This window comes from Typopeltis vanoorti, chromosome 14, assembly GCF_054136105.1.
Source record: "Typopeltis vanoorti isolate ZY-2024b chromosome 14, IOZ_Tvanoo_1.0, whole genome shotgun sequence".
Lineage (NCBI taxonomy): Eukaryota > Metazoa > Arthropoda > Arachnida > Uropygi > Thelyphonidae > Typopeltis > Typopeltis vanoorti.
In genome coordinates, this window is record NC_143562.1 from 80,559,315 (window position 1) to 80,580,898 (window position 21,584).

Genomic DNA, 21,584 nt, shown 5'->3' on the forward strand with positions numbered 1-21,584 from the left:
TTCTATGTGACTCGATCTTTCTTATTTTGGACAAACCGGACGCTCTATAGAAAAAAGAATACAAGAACATCAATCTTATATTCTTTACAAAAATCCGATAAGTCTGAATTGGTGCAACGCGGAATAGAGACAAATCACAACATTCTCTGGTCCAAAACTCTCCTTCTACACAGATGTCAGTATAAATTCAAAAGCTTATTCAAAGAGTGCCGAGGCCTTACTTCAACGCCCTAACTTAAATCGGAATGATTGCATGTCAAAAATATGGGAATGTTTGATCCGAATAACACATAAATTTTTTTTTTTTTAATTTTTTTTTTTAATTTTTATTTTTTTATAAATTAAGACCTTGATACTACATCTGTCTATTGATATCTTTAATATGATTTTATAAATTAAGTTTTTTGCATGACATTGTATATTTATACATGTAATTTATTTCTGCACTCTTATGTTTACCTTTCTTCAGTGAAATGATATCGTGATCAGCGATATAACATCATGAGGCTCGTTCTAATTTTGAATAATCAATTATTTGTATTCTACCTTGTATAAAACTGCTTCCTGTCAAGCCACTGATGATAGTTTGTTATTTTCAAACTGAAATATCTGGCAATATATTAAATATACTTTTCTTGTGCTAACATGTTGATAATTCTTAAATTCATGTCACAAGTTTCTCTCAAAAGTAGAATGATGCTGATATTATCTGCATCCAGGAAACCAAACTTCAACAAACCATAAACATTAAAAACTATGATATCATATGACAAGATAGGCCTACTGACCAAAATGGAGGAGGGCTTCTGACACTAATCCGAAACTTGTCATATAAAGTTGTTGAGCTAGACATAGTAGCAGAAGGAACTGAAATACAAGGAATCCAAATACTGGAACCAAGTAAGGCCATTAAACATTTTCAATTGTTATCATCCTCCTAACAAACCTGGACCAAATCTTTCCAGCCTATCCCATCTCATTCAAGAAAACTCCATTATCTTAGGAGACATGAATAACAAACACCTGTTATAGGGTTCTAAGGAAATAAACTCAAGAGGAGAAAACCTAAGTAATTTCTTAGATGAAACAGAACTAATAACTCTCAACAGTGGAGAACCCACTTATCTGTCTCATTCTTATGGAACAAAAGATGCCCTAGATATTACTGAGAGTAATATCTAGGGCATCTAGGGTAATATCTCCAGATCTTCATGACAAAGCTATTTGGTCTGTTTTGGAACCAGTAGGAAGTGACCATACCATATTAAATTACCCAAAAATGACTAGACCCACCCAAAAATGAAAATGCCATTGGAACTTCCAAAAGGCAAATTGGGAGAAATACAAGTATGAAGTAAACAAAATGCTGAAAGAGCACACATACCATGATGACTTAGATAAAGACTATATAACTTGGAAGAATACTCTCCTAAATGCAGCAAAGAAAGGGTTACAGGAGAAAAGTTATTTCAAACTGCACAAAGGTTCACCTGAAACTTGCCAGTAAAATAACTAAAAGACATGAATTATTTAACATCTTAAAAATTGGAAGCTCTCCAGAAACCAGGATCGAGTACAACAAGACAAATGCTGCAATTAAACAAAATACAATGTATTACAAAGATCTAAGTGGCAAGAATTTTGCCACAGCTTAAATCCAAACACTTCAGATACCAAACTTTGGAAACTGACTGCTAATTTACAAAGAGACCTACCAAAGGCAAGTGAGACTAACATGCTAAAAGACCAGGATGGAAATATCAAAATTGGAGACAGGGAGATTGCAAATACCTTGGCCTTTCATTTTCAAAATATAAGCAAACTAGAGATGAATACGAGGAAAGACCATCAAATATCAAAACAGGCTCGACAGCAGAAAAACGCTGCAAATTCCCCAAACTTTGTATCCATTTACAATCTCTGAATTGAGAGATGCCTTGGAGAAACTAGATATAAATAAATCATGTGGACCAGATTACATACAAGGAATTATGATCAAGCATCTTCCTTCCCTAGCCCTAGATTGACTATTTTGCCTATACAACAATAGCCTAAAACAAGGAAATGCTACAAAAGACTGGAAGACAGCCACAATCATTCCAATTTTAAAGCCTAACAAACCTCAAGACCAACCAGGAAGTTATAGACCAATTTCACTGACTTCAATTCCAAGCAAATTGATGGAAAAAAATGATGCTCCAATGTTTGAATTACTATCTAAACAAGAATAGTATACTACCACATTTTCAGGCTGCCTTTAGAAGAAATCACTCAACAACTGATCAACTTTTCTACCTAACCTAGTCAATTCAAGGTAACTCCCAGATCAAACCTATCAAATCCACCATTGTAGCTTTTATAGATTTTAGAAATGCCTTTGGCAAGGTGTGGAGGCCAAAACTCTTTTCCAAACTTTGTCATATTGGAATAGAAGGGAAAGATCCAAACTGGATTTATGACTTTCTAAGAATTAGAACAATTTGAGTTGGAATAAATAATACCTTTTCCAAGAAAGTGAAAATAAGACAGGGACTCCCTCAAGGCAGTCCCTTGAGCCCACTCCTTTTTTTCATTTACTTAAACAACTTAGATAAAAATATAAATAAAGAAACAAAGATAACTATGTTTGCTGATGATTTGGTCCTATTCTCAACTCGCAACAACTTAGAAACAGCAGAAGGTCACTTAAACAAAGCCATTGAAAGTTTATCTACATACTGTGAAAACCAAAAAAATCAAAATTAACCCTACTTAATCAGAAATTTGTGTATTTACTATTAATAACCACCTCAGAAAGTGGAGACCAAAGATTAAGCTAAACAATCAACTAATTACATTTAATGAAAACCACAAATAACTTGGAGTCACTCTGGATCCATCACTGAGCTTCAATAAACATATCAGCAATGTTGCAGTCAGAGCAAAAAGAAGACTGAATATATCATGAAAAGTATCTCAGGTAAAGTGTGGGGAGCCAATGCTAAAACCTTAAAAGTCACACCTCTATTATCTGACCCATAATGAAATATGCTTCTCCCATCTGGATGTAAACATCACAAACCAGTTTAGACAAGCTTATAAAAATTCAAAAAAATGCAACTAGAATCATATGTGGACTAAGGAATACAACTCCTGGAAAAATAGCAGAATTCAAAAGTCTTGCAGTGAGTAGGGTTCCTAAGGAGTGGAAAGAAGGCAAAATAGTACCACTCCACAAGCATGGTTCTAAGACAGAAGTCTCCAACTATAGGCCAGTTTGTATAACTGCAGTTGTTGTCAAGGTGTTGGAGAGATTGATAAGGAATAGAATACAGAATTGCATTGATGGACATGGCATTCTTTATGATGTCAGCATGGACTTGTAAAGGGTAGGTCCTGTTTCTTGCATTTTACTTGCATTTTATGATAAAGTGACGCGTGTGTGTTAAATAAGGGAGAATCATATACAGTGATATTCTTAGACTTTGCAAAAGCATTTGATAGATTACCAAATAAGTTGGTGTACAAGCTGCAGAAGATGGGAATAGGCAGTATATTGGTTAGATGGATCAGAGAGATCAGCGATTGCTTTCTGAACAATACCAGCAGGTTGTGTATGATGGAGCAGTGTCTCAAAAAAGAAAGGTAACCAGTGGCATGCTCCAGAGTCCTGTTCTTGGGCCCCTGTTGTTTAACTGTTTGTAAACAATATATCATGTGGACTGACTGGGGATCTTCAGTTATTTGCTGATGATGCAAAGTTGGGAAGAGGTATAAGTAGCACTGCTGATGCTGAATCCCTTCAAGAAGATTTGGATAGACTTTTTACTTGGACAAAAGAGTGGGGTTGTAGTTTTAATATCAATAAGTGCAAGGTGTTGCATTTTGAAGTGCAGAAATGTAAGGCTGTGTACTATATCAATGGTGGCATACTGCAGGAAGTGGATGAGATTAGAGATTTGAGAGTGATGGTTGACAGTAGACTGAAGTTTAGAGGGCATATTGCTAGTGTTGCGAAGGTTGCACATTGTAGTGCTGCTATGATAAGAAGTACTCTAACATGCAAGGATAAGGAAGTGGTTGTGCCACTGTATAAGGCACTGGTCAGACCACACTTGGACTATTGTGCTCAGATCTGGTCACCTGGTTTTCATTGTGATGTGGAGACATTGGAGAGGGTCCAGAGGCAAGTGACTTAGACAATATCGGGGCTGTGGAATGCAGGCTATGGAGAGAGATTGAAGAAATGTGGATTGCAGAGTTTGGTGGATAGGAGGAAGAGAGGTGATATGATAGACATTTAAGTTAGTGGGAGGATTTTATCAATCCAGAGGGGATTATAAAAAGAGTAGAAGGTGAGAGGGGAAGAACCAGAGGTTATTCCTGGAAGTTATGTAAAAGTGTGGTGAAGAAGGATGTGAGGAGTAGATTTTTTACGATGTGTTGTTAATGCAAGGATTGTTAAGGACTTTAAGATTCTATATGATAAATATGTTGTCAGTTGAATGAACCTCCCACGATTAGTCTGTCGACTCCATGGAGGGTGTAATAATGATAATAATAATGGGTTTGTTTAAAGGGAGATCATTTTTTGCTAACTTATGTACTATAACAAGGTGACAAATATCTTGGGCATGGGAGTTGCATATACAGTGATGCACTTGGATTTTGTAAAAGCTTTTGATAGACTGCTACATGACAAACTGTTAAATAAATTGAAACAAATGGGATCGAATAACAGACTTCTGAGTTGGATCAGTGACTGGCTATCAGATGGATATCAGAAAGCTATATATGGGGGTATCTCAAAAGAGAAATGTCACTAGTGGTGTACTGCAGGTATCAGTTTAGGGACCATTGTTCAATTTGTATGTAAATGATATTGAGATGGGCTTAACTAGTGATATGCAGCTGTTTGCAGATGGTGCAAAACTGGGAAGAGCAATGCAGAGTCAAGCAGAAGTTATGGCCTTACAGGAGGACTTGAATAGATGGCATGAATGGTGAGGTAAGTGGAACTGTCAGTTCAGTGTAAGGTTGGGATGCAAAGTATACACTTGGTGGGGAAACTTTAAAGGAGGTAGAGGAAATGAGAGATCTGGGAGTGGTAGTGGACAAGGAATTGAAATACAGGTGCACATTGCTCAAGTTGTGAAGATGTCACATCGGTTAATGGTAATGATGCAGAGGACATTGATATGCAGAAATAAAAAGGTTATGATGCCATTGTATAAGGCTTTGATCACACCTCATATGAATTATTGTGCATAGATTTGGTCGCTGGGTTTTCATGGCAACGAGAATATGTTCGAAATGGTTCAAAGAAGATTCAAAAGGGTGGTCAGTGGTCTCTTTGGAATGTTCAGTATGAGGACAGATTGAGAAAATGTAAATTTGCAAAGCCTCATGAATAGAAGGAAGAGGGGGTGGGATATGATAGAGGTATATAAGCTAGTCAGGGGTTATTGGGTTGACATGGAAGAGATTTTTCATAAAATTGGAGGGTCAGTAGAACAAGAGGCCATCACTGGAAACTATATAAGGAAGGTCTGAGCAGAGGAGTGAGGAGCAGGTTCTTTGCATGGAGAGTGGTTGGTGAATGGGATGCATTGCCTGAGTTTGTTGTGAATGTAGACACACACACACACAAAATCAGTTTAAGGCACAGTTGGATGAGCATTGTTTTTGTGCAATAGTTTGTACCTTCCATGATGAGTCCCTGACTCCACGGAGTTCAGATAATAATAGTAATAATAATAATAATAATAATAATCAGTTAAATTGTGGGCAGATCTATTAGGTGAAGTCCATGTCCACTTTCTTGATGGTTTATGAAGATATAAAAATTAGTAATTGTTAAATTATTTTGAGTGGCAAAATCAATAAGTTTATATCCTCTGTCATTGGTTTCACCAAAACCAAATGCACCACAATGGGGGAGAAACTTCCTTCTGGTATATCTAGACAATGAGATTGTCTTTATTTGGAATTTATTTTATCCCTGAGTTTGTGTGCAGAAGTCATTCATACACTCTTCATCGTATAACGATGCAGGTGCATCGTTATATGATGGTCTGTATTATTGATACATTTATTGGTTTTTCTTTAAGTGTAAAATAGGTGTAAAATCCATCGCATATCTTTTGACAGTTTCATGAATCAAAAAACCAACTCTCTCTTCTCCTCCTCGTTGTGTTCCTGAATAAAGCAAAAGGTTTTTCCTTATCTGTAACCAGTTCTCCTGCTTGTGGCCATCTGATCTCACCAAACCCATGATAGAGCAGTCATGGGCAATTCATTAATAGCCCAGTCGCAGAAGGTAGCATGATCCTTATTTGTCTAAGTGACAACCAATCTAGTATAGAATACTGTAAGATTGTCTCCATAATATGATGCACAGGTGGAACCCATCTTCTGTCCTGTCTTTAGCCTGCTAGGTAAGGAAAATACCTGGGAAAGAAGGCAGATTCCTACTGCATGAGGCAAAAGAAACAGTAAAATAGGAAAGATTCATCCCTAGCCCTAGAATACTCTAATAGCATGGGATGGGGGAGCAATAAAAAAAAAAAAAAAAAAAAAAGAAGAGAATGGAACAGTCTATAGATCATAGATGCATATTACATGAAGTAAGGCATGGTTCAGCATCAGGCACCTTGGGTTCACCATTCCCGTACTCACTAAAGTGAGCCTTTTCTGTAACACATGTTACTGCAGTATCTCAATCCAGATTATAACTCTTGCATAGTGATCACTCAGTATTTCAACTATTTTGTTTGCTACTGTAACTTCCCTGTTATCAGAATTCATTAAAATTATCCTTGAATAGTCATTCTTTCTTTTACTTTCTACTGGGAAAATAACTCTTTGGGATTTGATTTTCTATGGGCTGCTCAGCTGATTCCTTCTCATAATCTGATTTTTTTCCCCCTTCTTACAATGGTCACCATTCTTGACTGTAATTTGTACTGCTAAATGAGCTTGCTGGTCACTTCTCTCTCTCTCTCTCTCTATATATATATATAACTTTTTGCAGTTTCTGCTTTATGGTACTATTTATTCATTTAACTGATCCAGATCCAACACTCAGCTTTGATTCCCCCTCCATCACATGCTGTTTCAGGTAATTATCTCTTAGTATAAATTCCATTTCCATATGTTTCCTCTTTCTAATCTGTGTCTGTAGATGATATTCCGTATAATAATTATTCAGAATTCGTGAACACTAATTTGTTGATGTATGTCATCCACTTCTTTTACAACTCCCTTCTCCAATTGCAGCAACCAACTGTATATTTTTTGTTCTGTTGGCCTCTGTCTCACACTAAATACTCCCAAATGCCTTCTATATCTCTCTCTCTCTCTCTCTCTCTTTCTCTCTCCCCCCCTTCTTGCTGACCTTGCACTCATGTTTGACTGTAGTTATCAGCAGTACACTTCCTCATATTCTATGCTCCTTATTCTTCCTGAAAATGCTATACCCCTCACATTATATTCCTGTAATTAGATCATTCTCTATCAATGAAGTCTCACCAATGCCTACTTTTAGCCAAGTAGTACCATATCCAACCAACAAGTGCCAAAACTCCCCTCTGTTATTCTTGATTCTATTTTAATTTTTTATTTTTTTATTTTTATTTTAGAAGTATGAGGTTTGTTTTAAAATTTTTACCAATATTTCAGGATGCATTCTCATTTAAAAACACAACAGGAAAAAAAAACAAAAAAAAAAACACTTGATTGAAACAATTTTGGTTCTAATTGTGAGAGTGTAAGTGTGAGCCGTTTGGAAGCTATTGAACTTATTGTAATACTCATTAGCGATGCTCATTTTATAGTTAATTCTGAATTATTACTTATTTACCTATTATTCACTTAGCCCTCTGACATTAAATTTATTTAGAAAGGTTATTTAAAGTGTCATGCTTGTCATATCTTAATTCACATCTGTCATAAGTGGAAAGGAAAAAATCTGTCCTAAAATTCTGTAGTAATCCTGACAATATTTTGCAAGGCTAAAAATTGCTAAAATTGGAGGAGTAATAATTTCTTTTAAAAGCTATAGAAGTATTTTTAAATACAACAATGAAACCACAAAAAATTCACAATAAGATAAAAATTTTGAAATAAAAGCAGAAAAATATGAAGAAGGGAGTTAACATTAAATCCACATAACAATTTAAAAATTCAATAAAGTGTGATGTTGAGAAGTTAATTTATTTTTATATCCCCTTTTCAGAAATAAGGAAATCTGTGCCAGATCTGACTGGTATGAACTTGTACACAAAAGATGGCAGAAAAAGTTAGTTGATTTCCACTTAAAAGCCCTTAGAGATGATGAAGTTGTAGCTAGCGAAACTCTTTTAGTGGTAAGTATTCTATAATTTTTTTCTCCATTATTACATGATGTGATTTTATGTTGATTGACCTTGTGACTGCTTGAATTAGAAAATTTTCCTATTGAACTAAATGCCATGGAATAAACTCTTTCCTTCTTTTGTTAACCATTGTGTTGTTTTCTGTAATTTTTCTTTTAAATCAGTTCATTCTGGAATTTTTTGTATTATGGAAATCCTTCACTTTACATAGTTAAAGTATCTTCTGAAAAAACCATGCTAAGTGAATACATGTTGATCAATATAATTATTATTATTCAGGCCTCCATGGAGTCAAAAGACTCATTGTGGGAGGTCCTTCCTAAGAAACACACAGTCTATCAAGACTCATCGTGGGAGGTCCCTCCTAGGAAACACATTGACCATTCTCACTCTCACCACTCTATCAGGCAATTTAACAATACACAAATCCACATACTTTAAAAATTCAGTAAAGTGTGATGTTGAGAAGTTAATTTATTTTTATATCCCCTTTTCAGAAATAAGGAAATCTGTGCCAGATCTGACTGGTATGAACTTATATACAAAAGATGGCAGAAAAAGTTAGTTGATTTCCACTTAAAAGCCCTTAGAGATGATGAAGTTATGATGAAGATATAATAATAAAAATTGTAACTCATCTGTGGGCTTTCAAAATCCTTACTAAAGTTTTAAAATATATATTTGTTTTTACCATTTTTACTGCCAGTATAACTATAAAGGATAATGAAATCTGTGAGACAATTCAAAGTTTATCAAATACTGTATAATATGTATTCATAAATTATATATCATATCATCATCTTCCTTTTACCCTCTTTTACCATGTGGTGTCGAGGGTTTATTAATCATCGGACCTCAAACCGTTCACAAGATAAGGTGGTCAGCCCTATGCCCTGGTGTATTCTATGTCCTGTAGTATTGAGTTCTCAAGGCTGGTTTGCCTGCTTTGTGGGATAAATTATATATACAAATGTATTTAAATTAAAATTATTTTCTTCAGAAATACGTGTATTTGAACAAGGTGGTTTGCACAGACTATTTTTTCTTTTCCTGTGTGTATATGTATGTCTCATGGTAACAATTTATAGCTTTGTCTATATTCTTGTAGACTTGCATACTGTGATCACGTTTTTACACTAAAGTGATAACTTTTCACTTAGTTTTATCATTAGCACTTGCTATTTCATTTTTCCTTTTATTCATAGGCAATGTTGAAGGATAATTTTTTAATATAAAAATGTTATTATTATTATTATAACATGGCAATAGATGATTACGCTACGTGTGTTTATGTAATGGTGGCTTGAACTACAGTGGTTAACTATGCTCACAGTACATATGTTTGTTCAGTTTATTGTCATGGTAACCTGAGGTGAGGCTGCTTATGATGTCCTGTGTGTGATTTGAAATTATAAAGCAACTCTCAGCAAAAACACCATATTAAGTGAATTTTTAACCAGTATTAAATAATTTGTATCCATTGAATATATCAATAGTAATGACTTAATACTGAGCAGAACTCCTGTGGGTTACTTTCCTTTCCTTGATTTTGTTTAAACCATATGAATAAAAGTTTCATGGAAACTTTTATTCATATGGTTTCCATTAGCAAAATAAGGTGATTTTATCAACTGTGTAACAAATCATTTGATAAGATGAATTCATGTTCTGTAATATTTGTGGATTTTAAAAGCATTTGACAAGTTGTTGCATGACTACTATTTAAATTACAACAAATTGTATTCATGATTTTTATAATTAGCTAGCAGACCAGTTTTGCAGTTGGCTATCTGACAGACATCAAGTTGCATGTGGTGAAGCAGCATCAAGGAAAGGAATGTTACCCACAGGAGTTCTGTTCAGTATTAAGTCATTACTATCTTTTCATTCTTTTCATTTCAATTGTCATTACTATCTTTCAGGCAAGGAGGGAAGCACTGAAACGGCTATATGAGCAAGACATTAAAATTTTTGAACAGGAGTTCAGAACAAAAGGTTTAGTTTTCTTTAAGGAGAGAATTTAAATCATGAAATGTGTAATAAAAAAAATTGCAAAATGAATTATTCAGGAAAAAAAACCTAGACTATATTTAGGAAAATGATTTTCGTTGAAATATCAAAATAAAGTCTAGTGAGCAAAATTTATAAGAGTTTTAACATTATGTTATTATTATATTTTCCTGACCTCTATGGAGTGAGTCGCAAGACTCATCCTGGGAGGTCAACACAAAGTTTATCATATCACTTCTTAAACTCATCTAGTGTCTGCATGTTCACCTTCTCTCAGGCAATGCATTCCATGCTCCTACCACTCTTCATGCAAAAAACTTAACCATTCACTTACCACTCCTTCCTCTTTCCCCTTGTTCTACCATATGAAAAATCTACTCAGTGTTAACACAATAATAATCCTTCAATAGCTGAAATATCTCGATCATATTTCCCTTTATCTTATATCCATGAAACTCTGCAGTCTGCATGTCCTCAGTCTGTCCTCACAATCAACATTGTATGGTACTGATATCATTTTTGTTATTTGATTCTGCACCATCTCCAAGGTTATTTCAGATCCCTTTAACCCTTTCAAATCCCAGTTACCAGATCTGAGCACAGAAATCCAGAGGTGGTCTGATCAAAGCTTGATACAATGGGACCACCATACTTTTGTCTCTTGTGGTTAATGTCCTCCTCAACATTGCAGCAATTCTCTGAGATGTCTTCACAACCCCTTGCAATATATCCTCAGAATTTCAAATCTCTATCCACAAATACCTCAAGATCCCTTACTTCCTCCACTTCTTCTAGTATATCCTCACCAAATGAATATGAAATATCCCATCTGTATATCTAAAATTTTGAAACCTTACATTTAGTTGGATAAATTGATATCCCCATTCATTTGCCCACTTTTCCAGCCTATTCAAATCCATTACTAATAATGAATTTGAATATTAGTAATAATTAGTTATGCCTAATTACCCTCCCAAGTTTCACATAATCTGCAAACAACTCAACATCTCTTTACTTTCCTCCTACTCCCTGATACTGTTCCTCCATATACAACTCACTGATAATTACCAGAGCCAATCACCAATCCAGTCCAATAACCTGATATCCAAACCCATATGTTGCAACTTAACTCAACTTGTCATGTGGCATCCTGTCACATGCCTTTTGAAAAAATCCAAAATTAATTACGGTGTATGCCTTACCCTCATCCCTTTTGGTACTCTGTTGTAAAAGGTTACCAGATTACTAAAACAAGAGTGCCCTTTAACAAATCCATGCTGGCCTACAAAAGTAATACTGCCCTCATCTACCCACTTCTCTATACAAACACTTACCAATTACTCCAAATCTTAACAACTACAGAATAAATGCAAACATGCCTATAGTTCGATACCTCCATTCTACTGCCACCATTAAGCAAAGATACTATCTTACCTTCCTTCCTCTCTCAGGAACTTCTCTCATTGCAAGACTTTCATTAAACAGTGAAGCTAATGGCACATTCAGTTCCACAGCAAATTCTATCTAGGCCCCTTGCCTTATTAACATTTAGCATACTCAGTATTTGCAATACATCCTCTTCCTTCACATCTAACACTTTATCCTCATTATCCTTCTAGGAATATGGCCTGCTGTACCAGGATGGAACACTAATAAAGTGATCATTAAAGAGTTCAACTATGTCATCTGCTTTGGTTTTCCAGTTCCCATCTCCATCCACTATCATTTTTCCTCTTACTCACCACATAGTGAAAAAAACTCCTTGGGATTCTCCTTGGATTGCAGTTCCAGTCTCCTCTCATATTCTAATTTTTCTCTCTTTACAATACTAGTCACTTTCTTAGCTTGAGCCTTATATTCCTTATGCAACTGTTTTCTCCAACTTTCTTTCTTCCATAATCTCTTTTTCTTCTGCAATTCCCCTTTATTTCTCTTGTTATCCATTTGACTCCAGATTGCTTTATCTTCTTCATTCAAAGTTATACAGTTTGTCATTTCTTTCAACAACCTTTTCTTAAGTATATTACATGCACTAATCACTACTCTTCCTTCAAATTCTTTCATCCATTGCACTGCTGCAAGCTGGTTTCTTTGCTATGATAGTTGCCTGCCTTATAATTTCACATAAATTCTTCCTGTTTTGATACCTCTACATGTCTATTCACATGCCTATTTGAGAGTAACCATGTAGTCAGGACTACATGGTTACTCTCATCAATGGGGTACAGTATGATATCTGTCACAATCCGATTGATCCTTTGATGCTATGACCAATTCCAAAGCTCTTGATCCTCATGTTCCCTCTACCACATGCCTAAGATAGTTGTCCCACAGTTTATTTGCTATAGATGAAGTCCCCCCCCCCCATAATGATCACTTGCCGACCTAATTTTCCTAAACATTTCCTGCTCATCACCAGTTCTATTCGCTGGTTGTAACAACATCCCACTAAATATATATGTCCTATAATAAAGGATAATGAAATCTGTGAGACAATTCAAAGTTTATCAAATACCGTATAATATATATTCATAAATTATATATCATATCATCATCTTCCTTTTATCCTCTTTTACCATGCGGTGTCGAGGATTTATTAATCATCGGACCATATACACACCACATGCTCTCACCATCTACTCTCAAAGCCATTAGCGTTATTTCCACCGAGATTTCTCCACCTGAGCGAACACAATTCATCTCTTATCACGAGTAACACTCCACCACCATGTTTATTCTCTCTATCTCAGTTAGAACATCCTCCTCAGTATTTATTTACAATATTTTTAAAAGAAAAAATGTTCAGATTGGTACAATTACAATTGTACCATTAGTGTAAATGGAACATTATACAGTGCAACATGGCCTATATTTAAGTCATCAGCAATTAGAATTGAAGGAAGTACTGGAAAGTGATTGGATTAAAATCATGCGCATAAGTGTGCACTCTATTTCCACTCTTACTTTACATCTAAGTGGATCTGCATTTCAATGGAAAATCAATAGACCAAAAAAAAAAAAACTTTAGGTATTTAGGCACAATTTTTAGTAAAAATGACACAAATTAAAACTTGGAAAGAGACAACAGAATAAGAAACCTAGTATAATGGAGAAGCAGTTGAATAAATTTAAGAGGGGGTAAGAGAGAAATTTGCCATAACATTATGAAATAAATTAGCATTAGACTCTGATATCAGTATCAAAGATATTAAAATTATCTCTTTACTTTATGCAGATAATGTATTCCTAAAAATTAGTAAAATTAGCATTAGACTCCGATATCAATATCAAAGATATTAATATTATCTCTTTACGTTATACAGATAATGTATTCCTAAAAAAATTAGTGTAAGTGTCCATGATTTTTTTAACTAAATTGAATTTTTTTGTAACAGTTGTAAGAAATTTAGCATAAAAATTAGCAATAAAAAGAAACTATGAAAATAGGCAAGAACAGTGAAAAATTTAACTGCATTTTCATCTACAATGAAACTGCAGTGAATACTTCAACTGCATTTCAATGGAAAATCAATATACCAAAAAAAAAAAAAACTTTAGCTATTTAGGCACAATTTTTAGTGAAAATGACAAATTAAAACTTGGAAAGAGACAACAGAATAAGAAACCTAGTATAACGGAGAAGCAGTTGAATAAATTTAAGAGGGATAAGAGAGAAATTTGCCAAAACACTAAACTAGCAGTATACAAGACAGTTTACAAATCAATTTTAACTCACGAACCTAATAGTTGGGTTGGAAACAAAACGTGATTACAGGGCTTCAGAAATACAACTTAAATCTAATTAATAGCTACATAAAAATTTTACTCACCCAAGGTATCAGTCTGTTTTATATAAATATTGTTACTTAAATATTACAGGCAATGTTTTAAAAAATTAATGCTATGATGACAAAATAGAGTAATATATTCTTTAGGTCAATATTAAACTCAATCAATGCATTGATTTGATTATAAAATTTATTTATTGGAAATAATAACTGGGTCTCCGTTTAGTCCGTGAAGCTCCTTCCATATATATGACAATAGTAATAAAGAAGAGTCTGATCTTCAGTCAGATTTTTCAAAATCTATTGATTGCCCAGAAATTTAGATGGATGTTCTCAATTTATACAGAGATAGAGAATAGGCTCATGTGATCTCATTAATTTTCACATGAATGAGAAGGAGTAAACTAAGACCAATAACTGTATTTTAATTTAAATATATTTATGATATAAAAAACTTTTCTTTTCTTTTTTTTGCACTGTGTGTGAGATTTACTGATTTCAAGTAAAGTGTGCCAGAACTATAACATATAATGTCAATCAATTAATTTTTCTCACTTCATAACTGAAATGGAAACTTAATGTGTGACTCTTAGTTGAGAATGTGGGGATTAAAAAGAGCACTATAATACTGCAGAGAGAGAAATGGTGGAATTTTTGGAATTCCTTAGTGGATATTTATGAAATTTTTCATATAGAAAGAAAAACATTTAAAGGTTATCAATTCTTATGTTACAACAATGATGACAGGACAACTCTTTGGGAAGAAGATATGGCAAGGATTGAGGTTTGACTTTGGTTTACATTATGACTTTTAGAGAAAACTGGCAACTAAAATTGCAAGTATTTTTTGTGATTCTTTAAAAGGCAATTAAATTTCCAGCTCTCTGGAAATAAAACTTCTCTAATAAATTCGTTGGCAGCCAACCGTGATCAAATAACCTTGACAGTGAATAATAATTTGTTTTTGAAATAAAACAAAAATTGTAAATTATTCAAAGAAAATAATATATTTTGAATGTATTTAAGAAGAACAAGGCTGAATATTTACTTGCCACTTGTCTCAGTTAACTCGCCTCTAGTGAGTGAATTTCTGGAGTCCTGGTTGATCAGAGACTCCAGATCACAGATAAGAGAATTCTGAAAAAAATTAGGAGTGAACATATGGTATCAGTGGCATAATCCTATTAAAAATGAAGATATCAGGAAGGAATTTGACATCATTAGCATTTAAAAAGGAGTGCTAATTTAATGGGATGGTCATTTAAACAGAATGGTAGAGGAATGATAGCAAAACAAATGAGTGATATCAAGATGGTAATTAAAAGACCCACAGGAAGACGAAGATCTAGGTGGATCGATGTGGTCAAAAGGGCTCTAGAAAACAGAAATATAAGATCTGACAATATTGGAGTGCTGCCAAATGAGCTGATTAGATAATTTGGAAGAATTGACATGAGATTTGTAATAATGTAACTTAATCATGTGGTACTGTGGTACTTAATCATGTGGTACATAGTATCCTGTATACCCGTTGAGGGTACATATCAGAAAATTGATGATAATACTTTTTAAAGGTTGAACTTAAACAAATAACTGTTAGATTTTATAGTGCATTATAGATATATCAGTATACTCTGACATGTACTGCTATATATATGGGAAAACAGTCCCCCACCCCTTTTTTTTTTGATATTATTGTAGAATAGTGTAATGTTTCATCTTTTAAGAATTTGAGGGAATGTTGTGGTTTCCCCCAAAGAGAGAGAAGTGGATGAGTAAAACAGTGAGGGATACAAGGCTAGAACAAAGAGATGGAATCATAGAGAATGTGGTGAATAGTAGTCAGAGGAGTGATGGCATGGCCTCAAATGGGGTGACACTAGTTATGTATGTGAAAGAAAGAGGTTACTGGAATGGGGGGAAAAAAGGTTGTTGGCTCAGAAGGTAAATCCAGAGTAATTTAATAATAAGGTGACACACCTTTTGGCAACTCGGATAGGTAAATATGACTTTTCCATTGTTTCCACCTTGGTATCACCAACTCTGGGTCTGGCTCCCACTGACGAGACCTCAAGGAAGGTCGAAACTGGTCTGGGTAGTGGCCCTTCCCTTAATGCATAGTATTATACATGTCTGCAAGGAGATGCACTTTGCATTATGGAAGATACTAAAACAGGGAGTGATGATAGCTTTGTTCACCTTTACCACGAGTTGCCTCAGTCCTGAAGATACTTCAGGCGCAAACTTTGTTTGCTTACACATGGATAAAGAATTAAACTAAATTTATTATAGTCTAACCAAATGGGAAAAAACTTTCAACATAGATGAATAATGGCACACATATGGCTACTTGTGAATTTGAGTTGATTTAGAAATAAAGCACTCCATTAAAACTGGAGCCACAGATAGTGTGCTAAAAACATGATAGCACAAAAAAAAAAAAAAAAATCAGGAAGTGAACAGATGGCCCAAGGGAAGAATTATCTTAAAAATTAAGATATTAGAAAGGAATTTTGCATCATTAGTATTCAAGAAAGTTCAAGCAGAGATAATCAGTAGTAATATGGTCACTTAAACAGAATGGAAAAAAAAAAGATTATCAGAACAAGTGTTTTTGATGGCAGGAAAAAGATCCATAGAAAGATCATGATCTAGCTAGATTGGTGCAGTTAGTAGTACCTTAGAAGACCAAAATTATTATTATTTTCTCAGGCATCTTATGGAATCAGACTCATCACAGGAGGCCTATGCTTACCATTATTCACAAAATGCTTTCATATTTTTCCTTGAACTTATTCACTGACAGAGCACTCAGAACCACTTCTGGCAATCTGTTCCACCCATTCATCTCATTCCAAGCAAAAAATCTAGTTCTCACAATCTTGTTAACTACTCTTACATAATTTCCATAGTTGACCCTTTGTTCTCTCAGTTCTTGCCATATGTTGAAAAAGTCATCTGTATCAACCCTATAAAGCCTGCTAATAACTTATACATTTCTACCAATCACCCAACCCCTCTCCTTTTCATCTGTACTAACCTTTGTAACCCACAGACTTTCAGTCTGTCTTCATAGGGAATATTCTATACATTTGTCACCAACCTTGTCACTTGTCTCTGAATCCTCTCTACCATCTCCTTATCCTCAAGGAAGCTAGGCAACCAATTCTGTGCACAGCAGTTCAGATGTGGCCATATTAAAAGTCTGATAAAACCATCCAAGTTTTTATAAGACTTTTTTTTAAAAACATTTTCAACATCCACGTAACCTGTTGAGCTGTTTTGGCTGCATTTGAAGTATGTCTTCTAATTCAACTCCCTGTGCACAATCATTATCAATTTCCTGCAGTCCCATTTCCATCAATGTGGTAAGCAGTTCGTGATCTCTTCTTGCAAGAGTTGTATTACCTTACACATTTTTGCTGCATTAAAGTGGCAGCCATTATCCTCTGCCCATACCACCAGTCTGTCATTTTGCAGTATCTCTGTATCATCTTCATGTTTTCTCTTCCCAGTTTTGTGTCATCAGCAAATATCTGGATATTTGCTCTTAAATCATTTTTTATATCATTATAAGAATTTTTTTTTATAATTTTCTTATACACTAAAGTGCCATTGAATTAGGGATAGCTACCTAGTAACGTGTTGGACCCCCTCTGGTCCTGATAACGGCTGCCACATGATGAGGCAAAGACACCACAAGCTTGTGAAAATGTTTCACAGACCCATGCATCCTCCAGAGCTGTCCACAATTTGCTCAAGTTTGGCGCTGATAGGACACGGGTCCGAACACTCTGCTCAGCTTCCAAATATTTTCAATGGGATTTAAATCAGGGCTTCTAGGTGGCCACTTCATTATTTCAAAAATTAACAGAATGCTCGTGGAACCAAGCAGTAGCCTGCCTGGACCTGTGAGATGAACAGTTGTCTTGCTGGCAGATGCCATCTCCATTGGGATGCATGATGGACATAAATGGGTGTAAATGGCCAGCAATGAGTTCCACACACTGAGATGCATTGAAAGTCATTGGTACACGTACCAAAGATCCCAAAAAACATCCAACTGAAGACACTGCAGGCTATCACTGAGCCACCAGTTTATACATTTCTGACCTGACATGCAGGATCCATGGCTTCATGGGGGGGGGTGTCATATCCTTAATCTCCCATCAGCACTTTGAAGTTTAAATCACAATTCATCACTCCAGGCTACACATTGCCAATTTTCAATAGTTCAATTTCGATGTTCTTTAGCCCGTGCAAGGCATTCAGCCTGGTGTCGTGTCGTTAGAAGTGGGACTCTCATAGGTTGGTGGAACCTATATCCAGATAGGATTATAAGAGTAGAAGGTGAGAGATGAAAAACCAGAGGCCATTCCTTGAAGTTATGTAAAAGTGTGGTGAAGAAAGGTGTAAAGAGTAGGTAATTTATATGGAGAATTGTCAGTGAATGGAATGCCAAGACAGTGAAGTGAACATTGCATGGTCCTTGCACTGACTTTCGGATGGGAATCCTCATTCAGATGGGAGATGATTTGAGATAATGTCTGGCTTGTATTGGTCCATATGATGCAAGTCAGATGCCGAAGCCCATGATCATTTAAGGCTGGTTGCCCTTTGCTGTTTGCTGGGTGCTTGTTTTTCTGCAAGAATTTTCATATTTCCACTCTTGAAATTGTCATATGAGAAAATCTAAGTTCGTTGACAATTTCAGAGATCAAGTGACCCATCCTATGATCTACCCTCTGTCAAATTCTCATGATTGAATGCTTGAGGAAGACAATGCTGACAGCTAATTATAACCACAGTTCCGGCCATGCATGAGTACAAATGTGGGAATTGTGATACAGAAATTGCATAGTATTTCCTATCCCTAATTCAATGGTACTACAGTGTATCATTATATATCATTTCTTATATTATTGTACAAATTCAGTAGCTGTAACACACACACACACACAAAAAAAAAAAAAAAAAATCAGTCCTCAACTTATGACCAATTGTACCAACCTTGTAACAACAATCAATGAATAACATGTCATTCCTACAAGCCATGAACTAGAATATTATTGCTGTCTTCAAAGCATATTATTTAAGAAATACTTTTGCTCAGGCTACTGCTGCTGGATGAGTGGCTGTTGGTTTATTAGCACAAGAACAGCAAAAGTCATACTGCACCAAAGCAAAGGTTATAGCAATACAAAAATAGTCATAAATAAGATAATAAATATAATAAAAATAATAAAAGATAATAAGATAATGAATAGACATAAATAAGATACGTATTATTTGCTAATTTATGCACAAAAATTAAGTTAAGCAATAGAGTATCAACATATAAATAAATTACAGCAAAGATTACAGCAATACAAAGGTCAAAAGTTACAGTAGTACGTAAATTATTATTATTGCACCCTCCATGGAGTCGGCAGACTCACTGTGGGAGGTTCATTTAACTGACAACATATTTATCATACTGAATCTTAAAATCCTTAACATTCCTTGCACTAACAACACATTCTGGTAATGCATTCGTTCACTGACAATTCTCCATGTAAATTATCTACTCTTTACACCTTTGTTCACCACACTTTTACGTAACTTCAAGGATTGGCCTCCGGTTTTTCACCTCTCGCCTTCTACTCTTTTTATAATCCTATCTGGATTAATCTGATAAAATCCTCTCATCAACTTAAATGCTCTATCATATCACCTCTTTTCTTCCTATCTGTGATATAGGAATTGTGTCTACACAAGGCAGAAATAAGAAAAAAAAAATTAAAGAATAGTGATAGTAGTTTTTTTAGTGTGAAGTGGACAGAATAAGATATTAAGATAGATGTTGCTATGGGCCTGAGAATTTAAAGGATGATGACAAGGAAATACATATACATTAGCAAATTGACCTAGCAAGCAGGAGAAGAGTAGTTCTCACAGGTAATTTTAATTATGGTAATACATATTAGAATGAAAATCTAGAAGCAAGGAAAATGAATTTGAGTTTTTGAGCAATAATTACCATCAGTGGTATATAACAGAGGGCACATGGAGATTGAGAATCTTGATTTATTTCATTGGAGGACATTATTGGGATTGAGGTGTCAAACTGCAAAAGTTACAATGAAATGATGCCCAGCCATATGAGAATTTCTGTGAGGTAAGGATAAATGGGCAACAAGGCAGGTGATTATGGAAAGCTCAAGAGACAACTTGGAGGAGCAGTAGTAGGGACAAATGATTACCTAGGTGATGCCCAGCCATATGAGAATTTCTGTGAGGTAAGGATAAATGTGCAACAAGGCAGGTGATTATGGAAAGCTCAAGAGACAACTTGGAGGAGCAGTAGTAGGGACAAAGAAATTAAGTAAGGAGATCAGTGCTGCTTAGAAACTGGCATCAATAACTAATTAACAACAGCAATGTCTGAATGTGTTCTGAAGAACAAGAATTAAATAAGGGGTGTAAACTGAATGAATGGAGAAATTAAGAATGAAATAAGAGATAATAATTAGCTGTGTGTGTGGAGCAATGCTCCCTCTGATTTTTTTTTTTTTTTTTTTTTTTTTACAGCTGTGCAGATCTACTCTGCTGAATGTAAAATATTTACACAACATGATGACTGTATGGCATGGCACTAAGTTTTTTATAACACACACAATAATCTACATATCTTCATGTAGAAAATAAACGACTGTGTGCTGAAGAGGAGCATTTCAGTTATTGTGCACTTGCACACCAACACAGCTTAGAGGGAAGATTGATGTGGAGTATAAAAAGCAAGCTGAAAAAGTGACTTACCTGGTGAGGAAAGCAAAAGTGCACTCTGAGCAGGAATCTGACCTGCTTATTGAAGGTATGAAGTATACCAATCCCTCAATTAATGTGTTCTTTAAAACAGGCGCATTAATTGAAAATGCACTAATCGAATATAATAACCTATGGGAAAAAGTATAATTCGTTCCTCAAATTTCTTTTTTGACCCTTTATTTGTTTTTATAAAAGAATTAGGGTATGTCTCAGGGCCTAGTTAAAGGAAAACCATGAAGCTGAAAGACAATAAAACATATTCAGAATATAAATTTATTATTCTGCTTCTTAACAAAGAATTGAGCTAACTTAGTTTGGTGGGCATTCTGTTTCTTTTTTTCATACAACTGACAGTATGACTCTATTGCCTCTTCTGCAAATTTACTGGTTCTCTCCTCACCAGGGTCAGTCTCTAAGCATTGCTGCTTAAAAACTTCGATTGTATGAAAACTATTTTCAAATTGTTTCTGTGAAACCTCTTTGGGCTTGTCAGTGATTAAATTTTCTTCATATTCTTCAGGATCTTCCCGCTGTGCATCTAAATTTAGCAGGTGGGAATCACTCAACTTCTCAGAATGAGATTTAATTAACTTAGATTCGTTTGAAAAGCCTCTAAAATCATTTG

The 21,584-nt window shown here is 35.0% G+C and overlaps 1 protein-coding gene across 4 annotated transcripts in view; it reads left to right on the forward strand.

Annotated features, from left to right (window-relative positions):
* Positions 1–21,584, forward strand: part of LOC150099706 (uncharacterized) — a 143,782-nt gene that overhangs the window by 26,557 nt on the left and 95,641 nt on the right. For 3 of the 4 annotated variants that reach the window (XM_090404423.1, XM_090404422.1, XM_090404421.1), the window contains exon 3: positions 8,216–8,345. In XM_090404423.1, coding sequence (XP_090260549.1) covers positions 8,216–8,345 — 130 coding nt within the window. Of the gene's footprint in view, positions 1–8,215; positions 8,346–10,276; positions 10,496–21,584 lie in introns of those variants that run through there. The other variant, XM_090404420.1, reaches the window with a different exon arrangement.